This window comes from Drosophila suzukii, chromosome X (genome assembly GCF_043229965.1).
Source record: "Drosophila suzukii chromosome X, CBGP_Dsuzu_IsoJpt1.0, whole genome shotgun sequence".
Taxonomy (NCBI): Eukaryota; Metazoa; Arthropoda; class Insecta; order Diptera; family Drosophilidae; genus Drosophila; species Drosophila suzukii.
In genome coordinates this window covers 8,055,630-8,068,804 of record NC_092084.1, presented here as the reverse complement: position 1 = coordinate 8,068,804, position 13,175 = coordinate 8,055,630, and the positions used below count along the sequence as shown (strand labels likewise).

Sequence of the window (13,175 nt, the reverse complement as noted above, 5' to 3'; positions counted from 1 at the left end):
ATGCGGATACGGATATGCATTTGATTTGAACTGAAGGAGTTAATCCTGTCAACGAGTCTATATATTCTTTAGTCCTGACATTAAATATCACTCTTGGTAAATCACATACCAAAAAGGAAAAATGTCAGCAGAATCATTTAATAAATCTGGTATTTTTAAAAGTCCCAAAAGTATGCAAAAAAAATATTTATTTGATAAGAATAATTTTACTGACTAGAAGCTGCATATATTAAAGAAATAAATATTAAAAAACAGGCAATATTATGGTTTATTTGCTACTTAAGCGCTATAATTTGCCCTTTACAACACTGCAATTCATTATGTACTATAAATTAAATTCCCTATTTAATTTTGGAGAGCTCTAACAGTAATTATAAGAAGCAGTTTCTTATAAAAACAAATACGATATAAATATATCAAGCGCTTTTAAATAATCTCGTGCCTCAGTGCGTTCCATGGCGGTATGACTTTCCTTATTCTTTCCCAGCTTTGGCTGCCTCTTCTCATTAGCCTCGAGTACATCAATCATCGGCTTGTTTTAATTTTAAAGAAATCACACACCCCCTGCGGTGTGGCATGGGCACTTAATTAAATCCTCTGCCGCATGCCACATGACACACCCACCGCCGCCCACACCATCCCCCGAAATCTCGACCAACCACGTCCGGAATTTCAATCCCGCCCACAAAAAGGATAAAATCAACGTACAGAAGCCATCTCTTTCCTGCTCCTTGGGAAATTTCCCACTCGAGGGAAATTTCCGCGCTCAAGAAGCGCCATTTTGAGAGTTTTCCCCGAGAGTTTGCACCACACCACACCACACCTCATATCACTTCACCCACCCATTTCCCGAAGGTCTCAGGTTCCTCGTTTTGTGCGGCAGGCACAAGATTGATCTATTTTAATAAGCGACGGCTCAGAAAATTTTGATTACGAAAAATGCAAATTGCGAAAGCTGTAAAATTTTCCGAGAATTTTTAATTTACAACCCACACAGCTCAGCTAATCCCAGTTTAATTAAGTTATTAAAGCTAAAGAAAACAACCAGGGATTACTTGTTTCACTGCCTTTCGCAGCTTTTTGTTCTTTATGGTAGATCGTAGAATGAATCGTTGAAAAAAATACATTTTGTTTGCGTTTAAATTAGTGATCTGATGTAGTTGGAATAAATAATTATATATATATAGGCTAAAGCTAGTCCGGACCATCTCCTTATTATCTCTATAGTTATGCTTCGTCGCAAAGCTAATCAAGCTAATCATTCTCCATCATCCTCAATTGCGTGTAAAAATAAACTCTGTACCAGGCAATAAAAAAAATAGCCAAGAACTACTACTTATCCATGTACAGTGGACACTGGCTGTGAGAGTCATCGTTGTCCCTGGAGTGATGGACCTGAACAACCTTCGAAGCTCCATTAAAATTAAACTTTAAGCTTAAAACTTAGTGCTAAAGGGGTCGTCTGTAAAACCGAAAAACAAACAAATGCATTTTACAGATGTACCACTGCATTGAGTGACCACTGTACATGGGCAAGAAAATGGACGTAGACACACTAAAACAGAAGGGGGTCGTAGAAAAAAAAAGCATACAAGCTAGGGGAATCGGTTGAAAAAGATTGTGTTTTTGCTGTCCATCCTGGAAACGCTGAATATACACAACAACGAGAAAAAAAGTATTTATAAGGAAAAAAAAACAAAAAAATATATATTGAAAATAAAGCGATCCCTACAACTACTGCCCCAAAAAGAGTGCCCAAGTGGAGTGCAGCAGACGCTCCTCAAGTCCGTTCCCTCAGCTAGGTCTCAAAGTACTTGTAGATAGCCGTCACATAGGACATCACCTGCATCCAGTCGGGTCGTTCGATCTGACACATATCATTGATGTTCTGGTAGCGAATAAATTGTACAGATAATAATGCATTTTCGGGGGGATATATATAAGTTGCTCATGGAATGGAAACTCACCAGGGTGGTGCCAATTCCCACGGACTCGGCAGCCGCAAATGCCAGCGAAAAGTTGCGCCTCTTGTTGGCCGGACTCAGTTGATCGTATGGAATACGATCCGGCAGATATGAGTGCAGGATCGCACAGAAGGCCAGGCCATCGTTCCACGAGGAACTGAAGTTGGTGATGTCAATGTTGCGATAGCCCACTGTCTTGTTCTGGCACCACTTCAGCAGGGCGTTGCGCTTGGAGCCTCCATTCTTGGCCAGCATGTTCAGCGGATCCTTGCGTTCCCCTATAAAATATATAGAATTTCAGACTTTAGCATTATGTTTCATGAAAATCGTATATATATCCTGAAAGTTTACAACAAAACTGGTCAAGATAGCGTAGGTAAGAGACTTTTTGAGAATCCTTATGTTGAAGGATTGAGAAATATCCAAAAAAAATCTTCTAAATATGCATTTATCTTTGTAAACCTAATGCTTTTCCTAAAAATCAATTAATTTTATAGTTTTCCAATTGAGACTATCTTCGTACCGCCAATGAAGGACTTTGAGACATTGCCAAAGGGCAGCCCACTGCTGCTGCTGCTGCCCGCACTGCTGGGCGTGGCCGGCGTCGAGGGCTGGGAAACATTCTGGATCTGATTCTGGGACTGAATCTGGCTCTGGGGCGTAGTCATCGCAGTCTGCTGCTGCTGCTGTTGATCGCGCAGCGGCAATGTGGCTTTGGTAGTGCTAGCTGATCCTCCTCCTCCTGCGTTGCCAGCTGGAATAGTCGCTCCTGTTCCAGTGCCTGCTTGATTGCCCACGTTCACATGCAGATTGCTGCTCTGCAGCACAGGCAGGCGAAGCTGTGGGGGATTTAAAGTCATCAGTACAGAGGTTCATCATTCAGATAGACTAGACAGATTAAACACTCACGCTTTCATGCCAATCACTGGAGGGGGGAAAGATAATGGGCGTGGTACCCAGCTCCGGAGTGCCGCTGTTTAGGCTGGACGTGGAGCTGTAGTGGGATTCCGCCTCGTCGGCTTTGCCCTGCTGTTGGAAGAAACAGAAACGTTGCAATTCAGAAAAGGATTTCTCGTGGAACTGATCTAATAATGGACTTACCGCCTTGTTATTCTCGATGCTCTCGATAAGCGTTTTGACGGAGAGTCGCGAGTCCTGTCGGCTGAAGCTCAGCTTGCTGCGCCGCGTGGCCATCTCCATCTCACGCTGGACCGTGGACAGCACCGACTGCGGAGTCTCCGACTGCTGCAGTTCTGCTGGAGGGTTTGAAAAAAAAAAACATTTACCATTACTGACGGCTTCCTTAAAGGAAAAGAGCTCTACAAATATACTTACGCTGCTTGGTGAGCTTCTCGAGCTGCTGCTCCAGCAGCCTGATCTTCTCCTTCTGCGTCTTGTTGTCGAGCACGAGCTGCTCCCGGGCGCTGAGCGCCTCAGTCTTGAAGTCGTTGGCCACGCGCACGGTCATCAGGAGATCGGCCTGGAACTGCTGCCACTCTTCGGCCTCCTTCCGTCGCAGCTGCATCTCCTGGTCGAGCCGGCACTCCGCCTCGCCCAGCTGTAGTTGGACATCGCCCAGGTGGCGCTGCGTTTCGCTCAGCAGGGACTGCAGCTGGGCCTTGTCCTCCTGGTGGCACTTGCACTGCACCTGCAGTTCGGCCACGCGTTCCTCCAGCGCCTGCCATTCGCCGGCTATCTTGTCCTTGTCGCGTTGCAGCTGCTCCAGGCGATATTCGAGGTGGGAGACGGCGCACTTGGCATTGTTCTTGGCCACCTTGCACTCCTCGGTCAGGCCGGATAGCTGCTCGCGTAGCCGTCTTAGCTCGGCTTGACTACGCGAGCACTGATCCTGCAGCTCGGCCACCCGCTCCTCCAGGGCATCCTTCTCCTTTCTGGCCACATCCAGCACGTCGCTCAGGTCCGTCTTGTCGCCCCTGGCCAAATCTGCTTCCAGCTCCTCGATTTTGGAGCGAGCATTCTCCAGCAGAGTACTCAACCGACTGATTTCAATGGCCCGCTGCGAGATCTCCTCCTTGGCCTGCGAGAACTGTGCCTCTCCCTGCCGCCGCTCCGCATTGGCTGCGTCCAACTGAGAGTCCAACAGGGCGATCCGCTCCCTCTGGCGCTGCTGCTCCTGCTGGCCAGCTTCCCGCGCCTGCTTCAGCTCTGCCAGTTCGGCGCCCATTTCTTCCTGCTTGAGCAGAACGGCCTCGCGCTCCTCCTGCGATGTCTTGATTAGATCCAGAAGCTTCTGCTCCCGCTCCGAGGCACTGACTTCGGAGGCCGCCTGCTTCGTGTCCCGCAGAAGCAGCTCTTTCAGTGTGCTGATCTGCGTTCGCGATTCATTCAGCTTCTCGGTCTGCCGGCAAAGCGACTGGAAGAGCACATCCTTGTCCTCGGCGAGGCGCACGTTCTCCGTCTGCGTGTCCGTCAGCTGGGTTTGCAGGTCGGCCAACTCCTGCAGCGTGGCCTGTAGCTCCTCGTTGGTGGAGTAGTGCGTCTCCTCCATCTGAATGATCTTGTCCTGCAGGCAGGCTACAGAGATCTCGCTGGAGGATGACTGTTTATCCCAGTCGGGCGTGAGGCAGGGTGTGCCATCATGCGCATCGTTTGTCTAAAATGGGAAGATTGGATGTTATGCGAATGTTAATGCTGGGATTTGCTGCACCAGATATTGTCTGGGAGTACTCACACTGGGCAGGGCTATCGAGGCGGGCGCCGAGCTGTGCAGCCGCTGCGAGTCTTGGATGATCTGGTGCTTCTCCGCATCCGACAGCGGCGAGTTCACAACGTCCCGCAGCCGATTGCGCAGAGATTCGTTCTCGTATTTCAGGTTGCCGATCTCCATCTGGGTCTTTTCCTGTAGACTCTGTAAGCACACACATCAGACTGATCAGTTTTGCTTCCCTCTAAGCTGCGTTGATGCTGCTTCTGCTGCTGATGCTGCTGTTCTACGACGCAAAAGCTTTCTACTCGACTCAATTAAAGGAGCGCATCGCCTATAGATCGTATTGAATATCAATGGATTGGTTAGGGTAGCGAAGCGCAACGCCCCCGAGAACTTGGCTTAGTCATTGACTAGTGGAAGGGTCTCTACTGAGAATACCCTTTATCAAAGCCTGCTATTAATCACTGCGGAAGGACGGAACTCTAGAGATTCGTATTTATACATTAGCTGACATTATGTCATATACTAAGAATACATCAACTGTTCATGGACTTATTTATAAAATAACAATTCATTCAATTTATGAATTGAAAATCTAGATTACTCCCTTGGCTTAAGGGTATGTAATGACTTTATCATCGGACAAGCAGTAACAACAACATCAATCAGCCGTGACAACACATCAGCAATTTGTGGTTAGCCAGCCACCCCGTTTCCGCCCACAGTGCACCCCTTTTTGTCCAGCCAACCCATCAACCCACTCCTCCTCCTCCTCCCCTGGCTCTTTTTGCGCACCTGCATCTTAACCAGATCGCCCTTCAGTTTGGCCACCTCGCTTTGGTATGGCAGGAGCTCCGTGATGCGTGTCTCCAGCTGCAGTTGCTCGCTTCCCAATCTCTCCAGCTGCTTGTGCAGCTCCTGCATTTTGTTGTTAGCCTGCGTGTTGGAATTTCGGACTATTAATTATGGAATGGACAAACAAATAGGGGCATAACTCACCTCTAAGAGTTGCTGTTGTTGCTGTTCGCTGTTGATGAGTTGCTGCTGCTGTTGTTGTTGTTGTTGCTGCTGCTGCTGCTGTTGTTGTTGCTGATAGCTGCTGGCTGCCACAGCGGCAACAGCAACGGCTGCTGCTGCTGCGGGAAAAGCGTTGGCCGGACTGTCGGCACTGGTGTTGCTGCCGTTGGCCGATGTTGCTGTTGCCGTTGCTGCTGCAGCTAGTTGCTGGTAGAAATCGGCTGCAGCGGCGGCAGCAGCGCCACCATCTTGCAGTGCGGCCAATGCGTTGTTATTGTTGATGTTGCTGCTGCTGCTGTTGCCGGTTGCTGCTGCCTGCGGCACGGCTGCCAGGGAAGTCATCAGTGGTTGCTGCTGTTGCTGTTGGTGTTGCTGCTGTGGCTCAGGTGCATTGCTGTGTTGCTGTTGCACTGGCAATTGTTTTGGCTGCTTTTGTCCCTTGAGCTTTGATTTCTTTTGGGGCAAGGTGTTGCTCTGTAGTTGCTGTTGTAAAGTAGTAAACGTTTATTTATTGATTAACAAATTATTAAGTAAGTGAGTAAATGAGTAGTTTTTACTACTGCCTTTAAAGTAATTCATAAATATTTTTATTAATATAAACGAAATGTTTATTTCATAACTATCACTTTCCTAAGATTTTGTTCTTTGACAGCTACTATTATCATACCGTGATTAGGGACAACGAAATTCAAAAAAAAAATTCTATTGTTAAATTACAAATTTAAACTTAAATTTTATGTGATTAATAAAATATAAATTTGACTAACAGATAAATATTACAAAAATGTAAATATAAATATTATTAATATTGGGATTCTGTTTTCTCATAAAAGATATACAGAGATTTAGAAATAAATCCCAAAACGTGTTATGCAACATAAAATTGAAATTTTAAAATAAATTAAAATTTTAAAAATTAGAATTACATATGTTGTAGGTATACGTATTTCTTATATCTACAGCTCTATAATAAATCCCCTGTTTGCTTATAGTTTTAACTATAAGATAGCAAAGGTTATAATAATAACACAATCATAACGAACCTGTTGCTGCTGGTGATAGTGTTGCTGTTGCTGCTGCTGTTGTCGCCGCTGTTGCTGCTGTTGGTTGGTCAGCAGCAGCGCCTCCTCGTCGCCCACATCCACGCCCCTTTCGTAGCTGGCCGCCTCCTGGTGGGCGTAGAACTTTGTTGTTGTTGCTGCGGTGTTGTTGTGTTGCTGCTGCTGTGGTTGCTGTTGCTGCGGCTGCTGCTGCTGTTGTTGTTGCTGCTGCTGCTGCTGCTCGTGGGCGGTATTCAATGAAGTGCTCGACTGCGACTTCTGGCGATTGTTGTTGGAGGAGTGCTGCTGCTGCTTGTGCGACGAATTGGAGGAGTTCGAGCTGGAGGTGCCCTGTCCTCTGCGGAACAAGGATTTCAGTTTGATCATCTTGCCGGATTATCCTTGCTTGTTGCAAAACGTAAACCATCAACGGGCCAACTTTAATTTCCTTATGGCTTGTTTGTATTTTTTTCAAATTATTTCATATTTAGCATGGTGTACTGAATTAAGAATGGTTATTTTCCTCGCAGTGTTTAGTTTCTTAAAATATTTTTTTAATATGTCAAGTTTGATGTATATTGTGTACTTTATTTAGTTTCTCGGAATGTTCGTTTATCGTTTTTTGTGTTTTATTCAAAAGAATTTTCTCGCAGTGTTCGTTTATCGTTGGTTGCTGGTTATCGGTTATCGCCGTTTGCTAGTTATTTTGTACATGCTTGTTATCACAATGCTTTTATCAACTCAATTTGCTCTGCTTTCTTTTGAGTTGATGGCAACGGAGGTAAAACGGGGTAAAAAGTGAAATTGCTGTGCAAAATTGTTGGCCAGAATTTGTAATGCAAGACGGGCGACGTATAAATGAATGAATGAAGGAAAGCGAGCTCGAAATTGGATTCACCAAGAGATGCTCATGTTGCATGCAACATCGACAATCGGCCGATGGCAACAACAATATAACCCGTTTGTGCGGCGGCAAACAATCGCATTGCATTGTTTGTCGTCAAGAGAGCGAATAAGATAAAGCAAGAGAGGCAACGGGGCTGAGATAAAGAGAGAAATCAAAACAAACACACAATCACAGTCGCGTTCACACCCAATTATTAATTAAAATGCACTCGACGATCATGAAATCGAAATTAAAATTCTGATACGTTATTCCAGCTCGAATTTGGATGGGGATATGGGATGCCGGAATATGGGGGTCTGACGGACATGGACATATTGCCAAGACCAGAGTTCCGCTGCAACGTCAACATTTCAACAGCCACACTTGCATACATATGTGTGCACACTCCCAATCACACGTTCACTGCCGAACAGCCGAGGTCAGGCCAGTAGCATCACAACCCATTGAAAATAACTTGAAATTTTATATCTTTGTCTAAGATAAACTATTCGTTTGGACATTTAATCCAAAAAGAGTAAAGGACTAAAACAAAATTAGAAATACAAAGTATTAACCAAATAAATGTTACTTGAAAAGGAGAGCAGCTAAACTTTTTTATCAACTAAAACCTCATCTAAAACCTTTGATTAAAAAACTTCGAATGCAGGTGCCATATGATTAACCTCTGCTGTGCAGAAATGTATGTGTGTGTAAATTGTATTTGTGTGCAAGAGAGAGAGGACTCGAACTCTCCGCCCTTCGCCCCATGGAACATCACCACCCCCTCCCCGCACACCACTCCACTCAGCACTGCGTGTTTGTTCATGTGTTCTTTCCCCATTGTCACAAATATGCCGGATTACTCATGTCACGACGCGTCAGAAAAGCAGAGCAAGAGAAAAGAGAGCAGGAGAATATGATGTGAACATGAACTGCACCAACAAATGACATTGACAGCTGACCGCAGCAGCGCTGCCTGCACTTGCAACACGCCGATCTGGCCAGTGTTGGTAAACAGTCCGGTTTTCGGTGATTTCGCTGGTTTGCCATTTATGGCCTCGAATGATTTCGGATTTGATTTTGATTTCTTTTCTTCTGCTTATTTTTTTTTTGTGACAGCGGCCCACGCGAAACACGCAAATTTGTTTACTTTACTCAGGGCCTTAAATTGAAACGCAAACAGTGGAGTGACATCATGCAAACGAGCGAAACACGAAATTAAATTCATATTCAGAGGGACACTTTTCGCCTAATTGCTGATGAACACGGGACTGTTCCTTATCATTATTATATGGGGGGAGGTTTATCTTTATCTCGTTTGCACAGCGATAAGTTGGATAATTGGTCAGAAAGCAAGACCAGAAAGAGCAGGCCACTTAGCGATCGAATGTTAATTTTCAATTATGATTTTAGAGCGCGCCCTAATTAGGGAACTATGCAACACTGTGCAATGCAACTGCAACTGCGATCCAGAGAGAGAGAGAGCGGCGAGAGGAAAAGAGGGCGAAACAGGATGTAGGGGAGCGAGAGAGAAGGAAGATCGGTTGCCCTTCAATGAGAGGCAGCAACAACAACAACAATGGAGTTGCCAGAAAGAGCACGATAATTGAATAAAAAAAATCAAGGGAGAGGGGAGAGGCGTAGAGAAAGAGAGGTGGGTAGTGAATCAAACACCCAACAACACCGTTTAATTATTTGCACCAGATAACTGTAAAAGGGATTTCTTTCGATTTTCGCACTCTCTTTCGTCGAAAAAACCGGAATACGACAGCAAAACAAAAAGCCAACTCCACACGCTCACAAATATGCTGCTCTAACACACACACACACGCACGTACCGAGCCGAGTTTTATTTTTTGGTTTATTGCTACTTTAATAAAAACCTTTAATGTTGCACAGAGTTCGGGGGAAAACAGTTAAAAAAATTAAAGGTAAAGTAGGCAAAACGGGGGGAACAACGCACGGCACTAAATAAACGAACTGGCAACAAAGCGACGCGCGTTTTCTGTTTCTGCTGCTTTCTGCAAACAACAACAACAAGTGTCCAGTCGACGGCGCCTATCGATAACGCCGACCGATAACACTCCGCCGCCAGAGGGCGCTCGCGGCCACGGCGCATGCGTGACGCGTTGCCCAACACTGAGTTGGCGCCAAGAAATATAATTTTCAAAAACAATCGAAAGGGCCAGTAATGTGCCAACTAAAGGTTTAGATGTGAATGAATGATTTTATTTATTTTCTACCAAGTATTATTTTAGTTCTAATTTCATTTTGAAATTTAGTTCATTAAATTAAATGGTAAATTTTTCTTTTGCATTCTTGAGGAGGTTTTTATATTGTTTAGCACTTGGAGACAAAATAAGACTTAAATAGATCCAAAGGGTTATACTTTTTGTTAAGTTTTCCCAATAAATACAAACTGAAAACAAATATATTTTTATAGTTTAGCTATAAATTAAAATTCTTAAGCATAAATACATTGGAACCTTGGTCCTGTTTAACTACCGAAAATGGAAATAAAGCCCCCTGCTTCTTAGTAAGCAAAGTGATCTCCACTAAATTAAAATACCGCCAGGGAGGACTCCAAAGTTCAGACCTCTTATATAAATCCAGTGACCTTCGACTTTTCCCAGATTCTAAGCTAAGGCAAACATATTTTCTTGATCCATTTGAAATAGCTAGTAGTTTGGAATTTGCTTGGCTTCCAAAAGGTGAGAAGGTTGGTCTGGATTGTAAAAAGGTTTGGTTTATCAGAGACCTGGAGACATTGACCAAAGTCGAGCTCCCATGGCGTTGAATGACAATTCAATTTAGTCGGCGACTCTCCCCGCATTCTTTGCTACCTTCTTGATATCTTGATATTTTGCGCGTTGCGTGTGCGTGCACTGAGCGAAATTACCAGTCCAGAATGCCAGATGATAGTATTTATTGAGCTTTGTTGGGAAAAAATAAAATATTAAACTTCTTCCTTATTCGAATATGTTTATTAAATTATTCTAGTTTTTCAAAGTTGAAACCCCGGTTTAAGCCCGCAATTTCTCGCAGTGAACGGCTAGTTGGCTAATTCTTCCGATTCTTCGGACCGTTCTTCTGGGGCTTTTCTTCTGATGCCTCTTCGTAAGCGTGGGGCTTATCAGAGGCAGCAAAAGCAGAAGAAATCAGCCCAAGAAACCGCAAGAGGCAGCAAAGCGCGTCGCTTTTGGGGGTGGGGGGTCATTTGCGGTTTTCTGCATTTCTGCCACTTCCACGTTTCTCTCGGCCTAACCCCCCCCCTGTCACTTTTTACCCACCACGTTTCTCTTTTATGATTTTTATTGTTCGTAAGCTAGGTACGTTAGAGGTCTATGACCAAAAAGCCAGGCCAAAACAGCGCTTATCGTTAAGGCCGCCCGCCCCCTTTCACCCATCTCCCCCCCCGCCTCTGCTCCCCCTGCTACCCTGTACGCCCCTGGAAACAGCTGGTGATAACCGCAGAAAGCTCGAGCCCCCCGCGAAACCCCCTTTTTGGGATCGCATTTCGCTGCTGGCCAATGGCCACCTGAGAAAACCACTGGGCAGCCAGTTAAAACTTAAAAACTTGGCCATTCATTCGCTCCTGACATATTCAAAAAAAAAAAAAAATAACCAGAAGGGGGGTTCATAGCCCCTCCGGGCATTCACTTGCGTTTGAAAGGCAAAAAGGGGGCAGTTGCTCTGTGAATTTTCGTTTCTTTATGAATGTTACGCTTTGGCGCGCCAAAGAAATGTGCGCTATACCCTAAACAGTCGGCCATATCGCTTCGCTTTCCCACACTCTCAGGAAATTATTAAGATCAGATGACAGATTATAGTAAAGAAGATAATCGAGATATTTCAGAACAGAGTGGGAAACGGAAACAAATGATATCAGGTAAACCAATGGTACTTCTGGTACAGACACTGTTTCCGTTGATCTTATAAGTAAGTTATAAGCAAGAGTCAAGGGATTATTATATAATCAACTATTTAGGCCAGATATCACAATCTGTTGGAATAACAATTTTTACTCTTCTTTCATAGGCAAGAAACGCTTGAAATGCTTACTCATCATATAAAAAATCTTTTTTCTTTTTAATCTGATGGATTAAGGGATTGGTAAAAGAAATCTGCAGCTCCCTTCTTGTATGATATACATATTATTTAATTTTTACATTTAGAAAATTGAATCTTAAATAATTTTGTGTTTATACATAGGGGTCATAGTATCTTATACCAATCTTATAAACCAATCCAAGAATGATACTTTTTATATCACACATGGTTATATTTGATAAGGAACCCTCCAACAGTTTGTAAAACTACCATTTTACAGACGATAAGATAGATGGAATAATATTATGAAGATATAGTGATCTTTGAAGGAGAAGCCACCGGAAGTTTTGGACCCATATTCTTATATCACATATGGTTATGATATTTTATAAGGAACCCTCCAATAATTTGTAAAACTATCTTTTTACAGACGATAAGATAGATGGAATAATATTACGAAGATATAGTGATCTTTGAAGAGGAAGCCCCCGGAAATTTTGGATCCATATTTTTCGCTGCTGCAGCGGACTGCGCAGTCGCCGCGAACTGTTTGCTGGCCGTTTTACCGCTCGAATTATGCGCTGCTCTCTTTTGATATGTTTATGTTTGTGTTTATCGGCCTTTGTTCGCTCCGCTTGCCATATGTTGTGTGTTATATGTTGTATGGTTTATATAGTTTGCGGCGGAGACACAAACGCCGGCGACAATAAATTATTTTTAGAAAACGGTTTCATTTTCGCTAACATTTCTAAAAAAGACTCTTTTTTTCTCTGGTTTCTTTTGAGACACATAAATATTTATGCGTGGCTGCGAAGTTTTTTAAAGTTTCTTTGTTGATGGCTTACGTTTTGCTGTATTAGAAGCAGAAAGTGGAAGTTTCAGAGTTTCACTTCCCCGAAAATTATATAATTAATGCGCTTTTAATCGTTTTCGTTTCGAAAACTAGCAACAACAATGGGAATCTGGTTTAAAGTGTTTTTCTTTTTTTTGGTCTATTGTACTTTTTACTCACCCTTCGTCCAGCGGGGTATGAAGAAGAGGGGAAGAAGAGGAGGAGAGAAGGAGGCACGGCAACAATCAAAATCAATCAAACGGTTCTTCTCCTAGACTCTCTCTCCTTCTTCCTTTTTCGGTTGCCGTCTCCGCTAGTTTTGCATGTATTTGTGAGGCACTTGCACCTTTAACTTCTCTTTATTATTATTATTTTTGGTTGCTGCACATAGAAAAAAATGAAAATAAAAGAGATCACAGACACACACACACTCGAAAAAAAAACAGCTGCCGCTTTAATTACATTAGAAATTCGTAAGCGAAGCCTTGCAACAATGGAAAAAATGCAACTAATTAGCAATTATTTGCGGCTCTTTTTGTTTTAGTTTTTCTTCTATTTCTGTTTTTGTTGCACAAATTCCAATTAGACGAAGCCGCCATCTGCAAATGCCATTTGTTGTTGTTTCTGCAGTTGGCTGCCGTTAGTCCCGTTATTTTGCAGACACACACACACTCACAGCGAGTGCAGTTAGAGAGGGCCAGAGGGGGGGAGCGAAAGA

The 13,175-nt window shown here is 43.7% G+C and overlaps 1 protein-coding gene across 7 annotated transcripts in view; it reads right to left on the bottom strand.

Moving 5' to 3' along the window:
• spdi (split discs) overlaps window positions 1-9,598 on the bottom strand; it is a 108,208-nt gene extending 98,610 nt beyond the window's left edge. For 2 of the 7 annotated variants that reach the window (XR_010654851.2, XR_005014804.3), the window contains exons 1-10: window positions 9,459-9,598; window positions 6,693-7,386; window positions 5,632-6,132; window positions 5,428-5,568; window positions 4,657-4,833; window positions 3,300-4,578; window positions 3,066-3,220; window positions 2,874-2,993; window positions 2,488-2,803; window positions 1,968-2,242 (exon numbers count right to left, since the gene is read on the bottom strand). Coding sequence is in view for 5 of the 7 variants with exons in the window: in XM_036820325.3 (XP_036676220.2) it covers window positions 1,799-1,888; window positions 1,968-2,242; window positions 2,488-2,803; window positions 2,874-2,993; window positions 3,066-3,220; window positions 3,300-4,578; window positions 4,657-4,833; window positions 5,428-5,568; window positions 5,632-6,132; window positions 6,693-7,076 (3,438 nt within the window). In the remaining 2 variants the exon portion in view is untranslated. Of the gene's footprint in view, window positions 1-1,051; window positions 1,889-1,967; window positions 2,243-2,487; window positions 2,804-2,873; window positions 2,994-3,065; window positions 3,221-3,299; window positions 4,579-4,656; window positions 4,834-5,427; window positions 5,569-5,631; window positions 6,133-6,692; window positions 7,441-9,458 lie in introns of those variants that run through there. The other 5 variants (XM_017083706.4, XM_070997537.1, XM_017083705.4 and 2 more) reach the window with 5 other exon arrangements.
• Window positions 9,599-13,175: the final 3,577 nt, after the last annotated feature.